This window comes from Gorilla gorilla, chromosome 9 (genome assembly GCF_029281585.2).
Source record: "Gorilla gorilla gorilla isolate KB3781 chromosome 9, NHGRI_mGorGor1-v2.1_pri, whole genome shotgun sequence".
In the NCBI taxonomy this organism is placed as follows: Eukaryota; Metazoa; Chordata; class Mammalia; order Primates; family Hominidae; genus Gorilla; species Gorilla gorilla.
This window is the reverse complement of record NC_073233.2, coordinates 79,407,119-79,423,527: the sequence shown is the minus strand read 5'-3', so window position 1 is coordinate 79,423,527 and position 16,409 is coordinate 79,407,119. Positions and strand designations below refer to the sequence as shown.

General features: G+C 48.3%; 1 protein-coding gene across 1 annotated transcript; it reads right to left on the bottom strand.

Moving 5' to 3' along the window:
• Positions 1 to 7,568: 7,568 nt before the first annotated feature.
• On the bottom strand, positions 7,569 to 8,844 carry LOC134756461 (keratin-associated protein 5-9). The gene has a single exon (XM_063693304.1). It carries the CDS (start codon positions 8,797 to 8,799, stop codon positions 7,996 to 7,998), a length of 804 nt encoding a protein of 267 aa, XP_063549374.1. The 5' UTR covers positions 8,800 to 8,844; the 3' UTR covers positions 7,569 to 7,995.
• Positions 8,845 to 16,409: the final 7,565 nt, after the last annotated feature.

Below are 16,409 nucleotides of genomic sequence, written 5' to 3'. Positions count from 1 at the left end.
GCAGGATCTTATTTTAGTAGCAAACAATAAAAATATCTCTTACACATATGTTGAGTGTGTGCCTGGGGGTACATAGGACAGTGGCTGGGTGGAGTGGGGAAGGTGTGTAGGAATCAACAAAAAGAAAATGACAATGAAAAGTGAGACCAGTATGTGTGATCTTACTTATGGAAAAATTTCATATATATGAATATGCATATGCATAAAGAAACATAGACTTATACCCAGATCTACTTCCTAGGAGAGGCAACCATGATACAGGTTTTAGTGAAAAAAATTAAGTTGCAAAGAAATGTGGATAATAAAATTCTAATTGGTAACAATACCCAATCATGTATGTGCATCTATTCTTTTATACATTGTATGTGCAAGCAGGAGGGTTGGGTGGGCGTGCCTGTAGGGCCTGGCACTGGGGGTTGTTTTTATTATTTTTTATTGTGTATAATTTAAGACATACAATTCGATGATCTCATATATGTCTACATTGTGAAATAATCACTACAGTCAAGATAATTAAGATATCCGCCACTTCACATAGCTCTCTCTCTCTCTCTTTTCTTGGTGGTGAGAACATTTAGGATCTACCCTCTCAGTACATTTTAAGTACACAATAAACACCGTGTTGTTACCTGTGGTCACTTTGCTATGTATTGGGTCTCCAAGCCTTATTCATCTTGTAGAACTGAAGCTTTGGACCCCTGGGCTAGCACCTCCTCATTTCCCCTTTCCCTGCCTCTGGTTCCCATGCTTGCACTCTGTGCTTCTGTGAGTTTCACTCCTGTATACTCCATGTGTGAGGGAGAGCGTGTGGTGTCTTTCTGTGTCTGCCTCTTTTCACCCCGTGTAATGTTCTCCAGATTCGTCCATGTTGTTGTAAGTAACCAGATCTCCTTCTTTTGAAAGCTGAAGAATATTCCATATATACATATATAGATGTATGTATATATTCCACATTTTGAAAAAGTCAAATACATAGAAACATAGAATAGAACAGTGGTTACCAGGGTCTGGAGGAAGAAGGAAAGGGGGAGGAGGAGGTCAAGGGCTTGCAGTTGTGTAGGAGAGGGAGCCGAGCAGTCAAGTGCACAGTGCAAGGACTACAGGTGACAGGTGCTGTGTGCTGCAAGTGTGCTGAGAGAAGACTCCAGGTACTCTTACCACACACACATACACACACACACACATCATACACACACACACTCACACTCATACACACACATAAATACACACACTCATTCTCACACACATGCAATTAAAACACACCTTACACACACTCATACACACATAATCATACAAACACACACACTCATACATATGCATACAGACTCATACACACACTTATACAAACACACTCATGCACACACACTCATACACACACATACAAAAGGGAACCATGGAAAGTTTTGGAGATATTAATTGTAGCCATCATTTCAGTTGTGTACATATTTACCACAACACCATGTTGTCCACCATCAATATATACAATAAAAATAAATGTAAAAAATATGTGTCTTGGGAGAGTCCTTCATAATAACACCTGAGAGGTGTCACCTTTCTTGACTTTTTCGGACCGTGAAATGCATCTGCCAAGGTTGGCAGACGTAGGGACCTGACCTCCTGGGCCCTCACATGCCCCGTTATCATTGGCCTTCCGGACTGGAGCAGTTTGTAGACCCTGGAAGCAGGGCCCCAGCACTGACTGCTTGACCTCAGGCCTCTGCCCCATCGGTGGGCAGGTGGCGGCCACTAGGACGTGGGAGCTCGGCCATCCCTGCCTCCTGGAGCGGACGAGGTTGGCGGCTGCTCAGCCTGCTCCTGCCCCACCCTTGCCTCAGGGACCCTGGTAGCGTCACTGGCTCAGCCTTGCTGGGCACACACAGGCACAGCATCCACTCTGTCCCAGGTGGCTTGCCCTGCTTTTGGCCAAGTTCTGGGTCTGGCCACTGCCACAGAAGGCTCAGTCCCCTGTGTGATCATCCTGGCTGCTGCTGGGTACCCACGGCACCCCTGGTACCCCTCCCTTTACAGGGCTTGGATGAGCACCAGGCCAGGACCCTCTGGGACAGGGACTTGTGCCCTGTCTGGGGTCCCTGTCCCACAGGTTGGGCCAGAGGCCATACGGCATGTTGCTGGCTGGCCATGGCTGAGGGAATGTGACACTCACCCTTCCCTCTGGCAGCCTCCAAGTGACCAGTTTCCCCGTGGATATTAATTTCCTGAGGCCAGGAGCCATCTGGGGTACAGGGCAGCCTGCCGGGTGCCATCCTGGCCCCTTCCACACCGTGCTGGCCACTGCGTGTCATGGGGGTCAGATGCAGGCGATCCCGTGCAGGAGGTGTCACTGGACCTGCCTCTTCTCTTGCTCATCACAAGGCCAGGTCAAGCCTGGTGTCAGGACCCTGATGGGGTTGCAGGGCCAGGCCTGTCCCATGGGCCTGGGGTGTCCAGGGCACACATAGAGGAAACGGGGGCCCTGCATCCTGGCTCCTCAATGTACTGTGGAAATCATGGGCCCTCAACATCCAGGTCCGTGGGAGACATCCACAGGGACTTCCAATGAAGGAACCACTGGACAACTCCTGGTCTCTCCTGAGTTGGGGACAGGCCAGCCACACCCTGAGTCCCTGGGGACCCCCAGAGAGTGACCCACTGCCATGGACTCTGAGGAAGCGCTCTCATTTTAGAGCACAGGGGATGTCGTGGCCCACTCCTCTCAATTTTGCTGTGAACCTAAAACTGCTCTAAAAAAAAAGTCCATTAAAGGAACTAGCATGGGCTGATGAGGAGGGGCTCATTCACCCCTCAGTTGGACACTGTGTGGCTACGAATCCACCCTCAGACCACAGAGTGGGTTTTGACAGCAACACCACACCCTAGCCTCATCCTGAGCTCAAATTTAACTCAAATAAACCAGGCCCTTTTTCTATTGTTCTTAGCCACCATTAAACCAGGTCATTCGTTCTGTGTTTTTGCAATCGGCTTTTAAACAAAAGAGCTGGGTTTGGTGTATATCTCCTTGTCAAATGTTTTTTCCGCAATTCTGTAAAAAAACAGAAAAACAAATGAATTTTCATGAGGACATGGAATATAAGAACTTGATGCTTTAGAGTAAAGGGATTATGGGCAAGTTTCCCTTATTTTCAGAGTTATTTTGTTTGTGGCTGTCACGGTGTCATTGCGCAAGAAATAAAAACTGGTAGAATGAAAAATTTTTAAAAAAACACCATAACTACAGTCAGAGCACCCTGGGGTGTCGTTATCTTTTATTGTGAGCAGCCTTGTCTGGGGATTGCACCCACACCTGACTGTGGGGGCTGCAAAGCTGGAATGGCAATTAAAATGCACAGCCCTGCAATCAGGTGCTAATTATAAGGTAGGGACACAACTGGCGAGGAGCAGGCATTTGCTGAAACTCTTGGGATGAAATCATCCGGGTGGACATAGGTGAGCCAAAAACTTGGAATCCCCAAATTTCCCTGAACTCTAAGCAGCCTGTCCTGGCCCACCCTAGTCACCCCCTCACACCCACCCACCCCCAGCTAAGGTAGTCCCATCTCCATTAGAAAGACCCCTTCAGGGACTTCATCTGAAGCAGTCGCCACTCAAGGACCCACCATCATCCCCAGTTACACAAGAGAGGTGGCTCCCAGAACAGCATAAGCAGAAACAGGCGAGCTTGTCCGGGAGGAGACGGCCTACACGCCAGCACAGGCACAGGATGTCGCCCGTCTCATTGTCCAGAGTGTGGGAAGTTGAAATGGGGAAGGATAAGAAATGAAAGAAAGTCAAGCTAAGTGTATCTATTCAAGTGCATGTACCAGGGTTAGGGTTTTAGCCCAAAGGAGGCTTTGTGTAAAGTAATATTGCTGGGGCATTAGTCATTTTGGGGTTGGTTCAGTGGGATACATTTATGAATTCAGAGTCCTTTCCAACTGTATTCCAATAGTTTCTTATCCTTTAGAGGATGAATGACTTCCAGGACTACTCCTACCATCCACTGTGACAATTTGCCCCAGTATGGTGACACAAAGATGAATGGCCAGAGATTGTAGATTATGTCATGATACCATGCATCCTTCAGTGGCTACCTGTGGGCAGCAGAGGAGAAACAAGGTTTGAAAGGTAGAGAGGTGGCCGGGCGTGGTGGCTCACACCTGTAATCCCAGCACTTTGGGAGGCCAAGGTGGGCGGATCACGAGGTCAGGAGATCGAGACCATCCTGGCTAACACGGTGAAACCCCGTCTCTACTAAAAATACAAAAAAAATTAGCCAGGCATGGTGGGGGGCACCTGTAGTCCCAGTTACTCTGGAGGCTGAGGCAGGAGAATCACTTGAACCCGGGAGGTGGAGTTTGCAGTGAGCCAATATTGTGCCACTGCACTCCAGCCTGGGTGACAGAGCGAGACTCTGTCTCAAAAAAAAAAAAAAAAAAAAAAAAGGAAAGGTACAGAGGCAGAGCTGGTTTTCAGAAATGTCTTCCAAATACTACATCTCATATAGGAAAGCAATTCGATGACATCACCCCAAATTTGATAATCCTAAAAATTAACATAGTTATTGATAGTGAGCTATGAAACTAAAAACAACCTTTCTAAACTATTGATAATACAAATTTTTAAGAGAGCAGTGCTGGAAGAAATAATGAATTCTCCCCACCATGCCCCCAACCATTAGCATTCGTAGGAACCTCTAGCTGATGCCAAGAAGGAAGGAGGAGCTTGGCTGCCCTAAAGCTTCTCTTGGCACCACCCATGGGAATGGCAGGAGGCAGGGAAGGGGCTGCAGACACCCCCTGGGGGAGAAGCAGGGGCCGCTCCACCAAGGCATGGAGAACACGCAAGGCCCTGGGGATTCCCACATAAACTCACTCAGGTGGGACATGCAACCCTCTGCCTGCAATGGGGGCTCGGGTCATTGTTATGGGGCCAGTGAAGAGCCTGTGCCTTGGCAAGCAGAATACCGTGATGACCTTGGGTAATAGAGAGGTCATGAGATGCCCGAATACACAAATTACATGGGAACAACCAAAATGTTAGCACTCTGGAGATTGGGGTTATGAGTAATTTGTTGTCTTCTACAATTGTCTATCATTTTTAACATTAAAACACTAAAATTTAAAAATGATATGGGGATAACATCCAGAATATGAATATGTCCATGTATGACTATACCACATTTTGTTTACCGACTCATCAGTTCATGGACATTTAGATGGTTCCACTTATTGGCAAATGAGAATAAGGCTGCTATGAATATCATCATATGAGTTTTTATGTGGTATACATTTCAGTTCCCTTTGGTAGTTACCTAAGAGTGGAATTGCTGAGTCATATGGTAACTCTACATGGAACATTTGAGGAATTATTTTTCAAAGTAGTGGCATGATTTTTTATTTTCATCCAATGCACAAGGGCTCCCATTTCTCCACATTCTCATCAGTGCTTCTTATTGTTTTTTGATAATAGCCATCCCAGAGGATGTGAACTGCTATCTTATTGTGGTTTTGATTTGCATTTCCCTGATTTTCCCTGATGTCTAACAATGTTGAGCTCCCTTTCATGTGCTTATTAGCCATTTGTATATCTTTGGAAAATGCCTATTTAAATCCTCTGCTGAGTCTTTAATTGGATTGTGTGTTTGAGTAGTAAGAATTCTTTATATGTCTAGATGCAAGTTCTTATCAAATATGTGATTTCAAAGTAGTTTCTTCCACTCTGTTGGTGTATCTTCATTTTCTTCATAGTGCCCTTAGAAGCACAAAAACTATTCGTTTTGATGTAGTTAGTTAATCTAGTTTTTCCCTGTGGTTTTGGTGTCATTATCTAAGAACCATTTCATACTGCAAGGTCATGAAAACTTAACCTGTTTTGCTTCTAGTAATCCTCTAGTTTTGGCTTTTACAATTAGGTCATTGATCTATTTTTTCTATTTTTTTTTTTGTTTGTTTGGTATATGGTATGAATTCAAGATTCAAATTCACTCTTTTGCATGTGGACATCCAGTTGTCTTAGCAGCATTGTTTGTTGAAAACATTCCTCCTTTCCCATGGAATTGTATAGTACCTGTGAAAATCCATTGACCACAACTGTGAGGCTTTACTTCAAGAGTCTCAAACCTACTCCATTGATCCATCTTTCTATCCTTATGCAAGAGCCATGCTGCCTTGATGACTGTAGCTTTGCAGCCCATTTAGAAACTGGAAAACATGAGTCCTCAAACTTTGCTTTTCTTTTTCAAGATTGTTTTAGCTATTTAGGGTCCCTTGAATGTCCACATAAATTTTAGGATCAACTTGCCAATTTTTGAAAAAAGAAATCTGAGATGTTGATCAGAATTGCATTAAATTGGTAGAACAATTTTTTTTCGGAGTGTTTCAATCTTCACAATATCAGGTCTTCCAATACATGAACATAGGATTTTTTCCCCCATTACTTTGGTCCTCCTTAACTTCTTCCAATGGTGTTTTGTAGTGTTAAGTGTCCAAGTCTTGTACTTTTTTGGTTGCATTTGTTCCCAGGAATTTTATTGTTTCCTTACACCCTTTTTGCATTGCTTTTTGCTGTTGTAAAGAAACACAGCTGACTATTGTGTATAGTCCTTGTGTTCTGCACTCTGCTGAGCTTGGTTATTGGCTCTAATAGTTGTGTGTATGTGTGTGTGTGTGTGTGTGTGTCCCTCAGCATCTTCTGTATACAAGATGAGGTTTTCTGTGAATAGAGATAGTTTTGCTTCCTTTTTTCTTACCTGGATGGCTTTATTTTCTTTTCCTGTTATGTTATTCTGGCTATAGCTTCAGTGAAATGTTGCATAGAAGTGGTGGGTGTGGACATTCTTTTCTTGTTCCTGATCCTAGGGGAAAACATCCAGGTTTTCACAGTTAAGCACCGTGTTCACTGTGGGTAGATGGCCTTTATCAGGCTGAGAAAAGTCCCTTCTGTTCCTCCCTGTGCCAAACCAAAGCTGGGAAGCCTGTGGACACTTGGATTCCTCCTCACTCTGAGCCCAGAGATGGAGGGTGCACTTCAGCCTGTGTTCAGCCACACCGTCTTGGATTCCTGAAGCAGCACATTTTCCAGTGTTGTCCTACAGAGCATCTCAGGGACACAGCTCATTCTAGTCTCGCTTCCCCCTCTCCTGGCTTGACCCACAAACTGGGGACTGGCTGGACCCAGAGAACACCCATTACATCCCTTCCTAGGCACTGAGGGCAAAGTTCTCCTTCTCTCCCAAACATATCCTCCCATGGGGAAGAAGTAGGAGTCCAAATTCCAACCAAGACAGACTGAATCCCACTGAGATACAGCTGGGACTCCCTGTGTACTAATGAGAGATACTCACTCATTCACTCATTCATTCCTCGTCTTCATTCATTCATACATACTGCTAGTGGTTCCTTCATTAATCAGTTCAACAACTGTTTCTGGAATGGGAGCTGGGCCTGGCACACTGTTACAGCAGTGGGAGCAATAAGCTATCAGGGAGGAGGGGAAGGACATGTGGCCAGTTTGCCAATGAGACAGAGGCTGGAAGACAAAAGTCAGTGAGACCAAGGCTGAGGGGTGGAGAATTTATTTAGTGCTGCACCCAGATGCATTTTGGATTTCCACAGATACATGTGATCATTTGGGTTGCAGGACATCCATCTGCAAATGTCGTGAAGCTCCTGGCAGGCAAAGGAAAGAAGGGTTTGCTGTCTCCCATGGAATTATCAAGAAGGGGAATTCCAGGCTCTTGCTTGGCATGAGGGCAGCCCCCAGTGCAGTTTGGCTCAGACATATGGGGGCATGTGGGAAAGAGGGGCAAAATTGCCTGGGTCTTGGGATATCCTTATAGGGAATGGGCAGGGAGTGGTTCATTCCATTTCCTCAGGGGCTGGAAAAAGACACCCTGAGCCAAGGGCTCTTTTCAGATCCAGAAGGGGATGTGCTTCAAGGGTAGTCACTTGTTGGAAAGCACAGATCTTCAGGAGCTACCTGAGGTTTCCCACTAGAGCCTCAGATCTTGCACTGGTAGCACACAGGGACACAGCATCTGGACTGGGAGCAGCAGGGCTTGCAGCAGCTGGATTGGCAGCAGGATGACCCATAGCCTGAGGAGGAGCAGCAGGGCTTACAGCAGCTGGATTGGCAGCAGGATGACCCACAACCTGAGGAGAAGCAGCAGGGCTTACAGCAGCTGCACTGGGAGCAGTAGGGCTTGCAGCAGCTGGACTGGCAGCAGGATGACCCACAGCCTGAAGAGCAACAGCAGGGCTTGCAGCAACTGCACTGGGAGCAGCCACAAGAACCACAGCCTCCCTTGGAGCCCCCACAGGAGCCACAGCCCCCCCTGCCACAGCTAGAGCAGGAACAGGCTGGAACACAGCAGCACACGGGCTTGCAGCAGCAGACGGGTGCACAGCAGCTGGAGCCACAGCCCCCACAGCCAGAGCCACAGCCCCCACAGCCAGAGCCACAGCCAGAGCCACAGCTCCCACAGCTGGAGTCACAGCCCCCACAGCCAGAGCCACAGCCCCCACAGCTGGAGCCACAGCCTCCGGAGCAGCCACAGCAGCCCATGGTTCTGGTGGATTGAGGGTGGAGCAGGTAGAGGAGCAGGTGAGAAGGAGGTGCAGGTGTGGAGCTCCCTGAGCCCGGGCCCTTTATATCCCACATAGGAACACACCATTGTTTCTCTTTCCGGTTGCTGTTACACAGCTCCTGGAGGTATGTCTTGATTGTTTTTCTTTGGCTATGTTGATATTTTCTGGATCCAAGTATGAGCTCTTCCTCCTGAGATGATTTCCTTGTGGAATTCATACTGAAGGGAAAAACAGCTCCAACGCTGGCTCACCTCAGGAGGAAGTGCAGCTTCCTCAAGGTCTGTCCCAGTTCCTAACTCTTATTCTTCCTGGGCCTTTGAGCAGATCCAGTCAGCTCCCGAGCCCCAGCTTCTTCTGCAGAAGGGTGCTAGCAACACCAGCCTCCGGGGGTTGCATGAGAATTACCTGAGATCATTCATGTATTGTGTCTTTTGCAACACCCCAACTCTCCATCCCCCACGCTCATGCAGGGTTCCATCTTGGCAGGACTGGGTCAACGTTGTGGGTTTTTGACGTTTGATGCTGTGAGATGCCCTCCCTCCCCAGAGCACTGCCACTCTCTACCTGATTCCTGTTGATTCCCCCAGGGATGTGGTATCTTCTCTGTGGCAACTGTGGCTGAGGATGGCAGGGTTCTCAGCAGTGGGGAAGGAGGCATCCTCTGTCTACCTCCACCCTATTCCTGGACCAATCCCTGTGGCCAGGGCAATGGGCTCTGTGATTACAGAAGGGAATTTCACACAGCATGGTCCTTGGGGACACGTGAGCAGAGCTTCCCGCTGCTTTGAAACTATTGTCTGGACAGGTTCTTCTCTTGGAGGAAAACAAAGCTTGGAGCAGAACTTGGAGGGTGGTGGGGGGACCATGATGGGAACAAAGAGCAGCCAAGAGACAGGAAGGATACTCCAGCTAGGAGGCAGGGCACCAGGAATGGTGTGGAGGCTGCAGGTGCAGGAACCCATCGGTACGGTCCACACTCAGATGTGGTTCAAATGTGTGATGAGTGGATGTGCAGGCTTACAACGTTCCAGTGTGCCTCAGCCGACTTGGGGTGAAATCCAAACCCCTGACACTGGCCCCATCCACCTCTCCAGCTGGATTTGACCATGGCCTTGGCCACCCATCGTTGCAGAACCAATCAGCCCAAAGCTCAGTGGATCAGTAGTTCAGATCTGGCACTGGATGGTGGCACAGGCCGCATGATTTGTGGGGTCTCAGTTGGGAAGGTACCAATGGCTAACGATGGCAGCATGGCTTGGCTGGGCTGTATTTTGGGACCTCAGTTCCGGCTGTCTGCAGGGTTCCTTGGTTTTTCTGTAAATTATGTCAGCTGGGGCTGGCTTGTCCAAGATGCTGTGTTCACACACCTGTGGGATGGCTACAACAGGTGACGCCGGACAGATCTCCCTCCCCTCCCCCACCTCATGGCCTCTTCCCATGGCTGGCTTGGGCTTCCTCACAGCATGGTGGGCTCAGGGCAGCTGTACTTCCTAGGAGGTCACTCGAGCAGAGGCTGGAAGGCGCCTTATGACCCAGGCTAGGAATCCTAGAGTATTTCTCCCTCCTCAAGTCACTGAGGCCAGCCCAGATTGCAGAGAGAAGAGAAAGTCCACCTCTCCGTGGGAGGAGAATGACTTGGTGTCATCTTCAGACTGCCTCAATCATTCTTCATCCAGCCCTGGATTGGTGCCAGGGCCATACCACACTCCTCCTTATGTCCTGTGTGCTGGCAGTTCCTTACATGGAACAGACTCACCCAGGACCGACCTGGACTGCGTCCCTCCTGTCTGCCCAACTCAGATCCACCTCTGACACCCCGTCCCGAGATAGCTACCCCCACCACCTTGCATTTTCTGCTTCATTTATTGATTCCCACGATGCCAAGCTGGCTCTGCTGTCATCCTTGTTTGTTAGAGGTGTGTGTCCCACTCCAGGGGGGTGTGAGTTCTGAAGGGGCAGCAAATTTATCCCACACGCAGCCATGCGGCTGTGTCACCAACACCTGGACATGCTCCATCATCGTCATTGAGAGAGGGAGGTGTTAACCGAAGAAGGACGAGGTCGTCAATTTGGAAAGGAGCGCTTTACTTCTCATAAAGTGCTGCGGGCTGAGTGTGGCTGTTCTGACTGGTTGGAGGCGCAGCCTCTGGTAGGAAGCTGGAAACAAACACTTGGAGGGAGGGAAGAATAAAGCAGAGATCTACACTGAGTGGGGGTGGCTGAATATGCATATTCAATAAGCTGTGGGAGGGACATGAATATTGATAAGAGGAGAAACTGAGACATGAGGCCAACTGGACTTCTTGGGTCCAGTGGGGACTTGGGGAACTTTTCTGTCTTACAAGAGGATTGTAAAATGCACCAATCAGGAACTTTCCTGTCTTGCAAGAGGATTGTAAAACACACCAATCTGCGCAGGATTCTGAAAGTAGCCAATTGCGGGGAGGATTGAAAAAAAGGCACTCTGATAGGACAGAACGGAACATGGGCGGGGCCAATAGGGGAATAAAAGCTGGCCACACAGCCAGCAGCGGCAACCCACTAGGGTCCCTTTCCACGCTGTGGAAGGTTTGCCCTTTCGTGAATAAATAAACAATGAACCTTGCTGCCAGCTGACTCTTTGGGTCTGTGCAATCTTTAAGAGCTGTAACACTCACCGCAAAGGTCCGTGAAAGTCCATGGCTGCATTCTGCAGACCCAAAACCAGGCATATGCGCAATCCAGCTTCACCCCCTCTCCACGTGCAAAAACCAAAGGTGTTAGCCTGATCTGAGGGTGGAGTTTTTGGCCCTCTGATGTCAAAAGGTGAAGCAGCAGACTCAGAAGCCTTCCTTGCGCCTCTTCCCTAGAATAGCCAGGGCCTCTCCGTGATGGATCTCATATCAAGAAGGAGGAGGCAATGTCAGGGGTTCACTGATCTCCGCAGTGCAGTCTCCACAGAACTGGTTTCTGTTTTCCCTGAGGGGAGGGATCTGGGTCATGGCTGGCCAGGGAGTGGGAGAAGGGAGCAAGTCCAGCTTCCCATCCCCCCGTAGCCAGGAACTCAGCTTCCAAGGTTTCCCGGTTAACCAAACATAACATTCTAAGACCTCCTCCCCCACCATCTGAATGGACTTCCTCCTCAGCCAGGGCTGTTTTAAAATTTAACCCGAGACACTATGATGGGCGGTGGGGGTCAGACATGCCTCATTCTACCTCTCCGGCATTAACATCCACACAGACTTTAAGTCGGATAAGAAACGTCTCACAACCTCTTGTCTCTGAAGCCTGCTACCTAAAGGCTTCCTCTGCAAATAACAACCTGGGTGTCCGTGATCTTTTATCCTAACCCAGACATTCCTTTCTGTTGATCCCAGGTCTTTAGACCAACTCAACCGTCAACCGGAAAATTTTTACATCTACCTATAGCCTGGAAGCGCTCCCCACCCTTCAAGTTGTCCCACCTTTCTGGACCAAACCAATGTATTGTCGATGAAAAGAGTCAAACTCTGTAAAATATTTGAAGAGAGATTTATTCTGGGCCAAATATGAGTGACCATGGCCTGAGACACAGCCCTCAGGAGGTCCTGAGAACATGGGCCCAAGGTGGGCACGGTACAGCTTGGTTATACACATTTTAGGGAGGCAGGAGACATCAATCAAATACATTTCAAAAATACATTGGTTTGGTCCAGAAAGGCGGGACAACTCAAAGCGGGTGGTGGGGGGTGGGGGGTGGGGGGTGAGGGGGTTCCAGGCTATAGGTAAATTTAAACATTTTCTGGTTGACGGTTGGTTGAGTTTGTCTAAAGACCTGGGATGGATAGAAAGGGAAAGTTCAAGTTAAGATAAAGATTGTGGAGACCAAAGTTCTTTTGAAGTCTGATAGTGGCTGCCCTTAGAGACAATAGATGACAAATGTTTCCTATTCAGACCTTAGTTAATCTCTTTAGGACTGGGAGGGTCTGGAAGAAAAAGATCTAGCTATGTTAATAGAGATTCTTTGCAGATGCAAATTTTCCCCCACAAAGGACGCTCTGCAGGGCCATTTCAAAATACGGCAAAGAAACATGTTTTGGGGTAAAGTATTTTGATTTTCTTCCTTGTCTCGTAATGTTATGCCAGAGTCGGGTTGGAAAGTAAGTCACAATATTTAGGGCTAAACAAAACCTGTCTGATGAGAGTTTATGATTTGTAGGGAATGCGCAGACCCATTAGATAGGAATTTGAGCAAGATTAAAAAAAAAAACAGCACAGTTTAGGCCTTAGTATTTCTTAAATGTATTTGATTAAAGTCTCATGTCTCCCTAAAATATATAAAACCAAGCTGCACCCCAACCCCCTTGGGCACCTGCTCTCAGGACCTCCTGAGGGCTGTGTCACGGGCCATTCGTCAGTCATGTTCGGCTCAGAATCTTTTTAAATATTTTACAGAGTTTGACACTTTTTGTCGACACCCCCTTGGCCAAGAGGGGTCCCGTTCAGTCAGTGGTTATGGGGGCGTGGCTAGGATTTCCTTCCGATTTCTCAGGGGAAGGCTCTTGCTTCTGCCTGCTGCTCACGTGTTGAGTGAGTTCCTCTGGTTGGCAGCTGGGCTTGAAACCGCCTTTGCAAAGTTATGACTGAGACAGTGAGAGATCTAACTTAGCCCACTCCACCTTGCTTCTAATCTCCAAGCTGTCCTTGTTCATTCCTGGGTGTTGGCTGAACTAACTCTGGGAGAAATTTATTTGGTAGTTTACAGTTTAAACAAAGACAGTAACAACCCTTTCCCAAAGCAGACTGCCTTCTTGCCTGGGGACTAGACTAATATTAGCCACAAGATTAGAAATTATGGTTTAGGAGTCATGTAGCCAGAGGTCATTTACAAGATTCTGACCCTCCCTGCACTTGATGGATCAGGTAGCACCACCCAGATCAATAAACTGGCTCATCTGATCTTGTGGCCCCCACCCAGGAACTGACTCAGTGCAAGAAGATGGCTTTGACTCCTTGCGATTTCATCCCTGACCAATCAGCACTCCTGGATCACTGGCTTCTCCCCACCTACCAAGTTGCCCTTAAAAACTCTGCTCCCCAAATGCTCAGGGAGACTGATCTGAGTAATAATAAAACTCCGGTCTCACGCACAGCCAGCTCTGTGTGAATGACTCTTTCTCTATTGCAGTTCCCCTGTCTTGATGAATCAGCTCTGTCCAGGCAGTGGGCAAGGTGAACCCCTTGGGCAGTTCCAGGCTCATGGCTTCGTTAGCTAGATTCAGTTCTATGGGCTCAAGTGCTAGAGGTCAGGAAGGGACCCTTCTCTGGAGCAGATCTGGGATCTTGCTTGCAGGGCGTCTGTCCATTCTCCTGCTTTCCTCAGACATCAGCAGCCCCTGTGTCTGTCCTCCAGACCACCCTGGGCTCCCTGGCCCTCCTCCACCTGCAGCTGCTGTGGCCTGGCTCTCAGGGTGGCCTGGCTCTCCTCTCCATCCCACTCCTGCAGCGGCCCTGATGCCTCTCTTACCCGATGTGTGCAGTCTTTCTCAGGAGCTGTGGGGAAATAGAGCTGGCAGGCTGTTAGTGACTCAACGAGGCAGGGACCCCTGGGGATTTAAATGCTCGTACCCATCCACATTGGGCCTTTCAAAGCCTTTTTTTATTTTTTGAGATGGAGTCTCGCTCTGTTGCCTAGGCTGGAGTGCAGTGGTGCCATCTCAGCTCACTGCAACCTCTGCCTCCCGGTTCAAGTGATCCTCCTGCCTCAGCCTCCTGAGTAGCTGGGATTACAGGCATGTGCTACCAAGCCCAACTAATTTTTGTATTTTTAGTAGACACAGGGTTTTGCCATATTGGCCAGGCTAGCCTCGAACTCCTGACCTCATGACCCACCCACCTCAGCCTCCCAAAGTGCTGGGATTATAGGTGTGAACCACTGCGCCCAGTCTCAAAGCCTTTTTAAAAGCTCGGCTGTTTTCTTCCCTGATTCGTAATAGCTTCCTCCTGCAGCAGTTGCACAGAACCAAATGTTGGAAAGGACTCATGGACATGCGCAAAGCACACTGACCTGGAGCTTTCACTGTGTGAGAAGAGACGGTCTTGACCTTCCTCCTTGGCTCCCGGCACAGAGCTCCTCAAGCCCTTGCAATTTCTCTGAGGGATATTGTTTTCTTGGGTTTTTTAATTATTTGTTTGTTTGTTTTTTGTTATTCCTAATAAGCTCCCTTAGATCACACTTGTGTTTATGTTAATGAGGTGACTTAGGGTGGGGCCCCTAGATGGCCTCAGGATGAGACTGGTGGTCAGAAAGACCCAGTGAGAAGAGCCTGGGAACTCAGCTCCAGGACGGGGAGGGCTGCAGGTGAGAGCTCTGCAAAACTGAATAGTGAGATCCCATCAGCTTCCAGTTGGTGCACACATCCCCCCGCCGGGAGAGCGATGACTCTGGCTCCATGGGACAAAGCTCCCACACTCAGGACTGTCCTGGACCTCACCCTCGGTGCCTCTTCACCTGGGGGTTCGTCTGTGTCTCATCCTCTATAATAAACCAGTAAACATAAGCAAGTGTTTCCCTGTGTTCTGGGTGCTGTTCTAGCAGATTATCGAACCCAAGGAGGGTGGTGTTGAGTAAAGGCAAATAAAAATCTCAGAACCCCCAAACCCTCTCACAAAAGCAGTGCTGTTCCTCCACAGCCTGTGTTGCTGTGTGTTTCGCTCGCCAGGCCCAGGAAATGGCAAAGGCTTCAGGTGTCTCAGGACACTTCCTCCACAAATCACTCATAAATATGCGCCATGCTGGTTGCAAAACCTCTCAAGACGTGCGTCCTGCCATCAACAAGGACGTGCCCCTTGTGACTTCAGGCCTGCAATCCAAGTCCAGCTCCTAAAACGAAAGTGTTCCATTCCACACTGATCGTATAGATTATGAGTTTATCTTCCCAGAAGCAGAACAAAAACAAGATGACACCAGTCCCTCCTCCATCTGCCCAGAGAGGTCTGCACAAGCGACTCTTCCTTTAGTCCCTTTTTCTCTTCAAACGTTCACCTTACCTTATGTAAAATGTAGATTTACTGGGCACTAACTAAAGTCTCACAGGAATGCAATCATTTGCCTAATGCTTACCTGCCTCTTCCTACCTGCCGGCTCCCCTTTAAGGAAATGTATAAATACCAAACTTCCCAAAAATCTCTCTGGGAAAACAGCCACAGATGTGCCTGCATCTTGCATTTTTCTCAGGTGCGCCTTAAAGCAGGCTTAGTAAACCTTGATGGACAGAGAGCTATGCCTCAGCCACTCATTTCAGGTATCAGTGTAAACCCTGATTTATAGTCCATCGGTTAGAAGCTCAGGAGGCTGGACTCGTGATTGGCATCTGTATTAGTCCATTTTCACACTGCCGATAAAGACATACCTGAGACTGGGCAATTTACAAAAGAAGGAAGTTTAATGGACTTACAGTTCTACCTGACTGGGGAGGCCTCACAATCATGGTGGAAGGTGAAAGACACATCTCACATGACGGCAGACAAGATAAGAGAATTTGTGCAGGGAAACTCCCATTCATAAAGTCATCAGATCTCATGAGACTTATTCACTATCATGAGAACGGCACAGGAAACACCCACCCCCATGATTCAATTACCTCCCATTGGGTCCCTCCCACAACACAGGGGAATTGTGAGAGCTACAGTTCAACATGAGATTTGGGTGGGGACACAGGAAAACCATGTCAGCCTCCCAGGTGGGGACAGTCTTGTGGGACTGAGCCCTTCACCTGTGAGATCTGAAATGAACTCTGTTTCAGGATGGGAGTGAATTGCAGGACACCCAGCTGGTGTCAGAGAATCGGTCAGTGTGGAAAGAGGCAG

Coding starts and splice junctions, on each gene's coding strand:
- LOC134756461 (XM_063693304.1), bottom strand. CDS start 8,799: ATGAATTCCACAAGGAAATCATCTCAGGAGGAAGAGCTCATACTTGGA.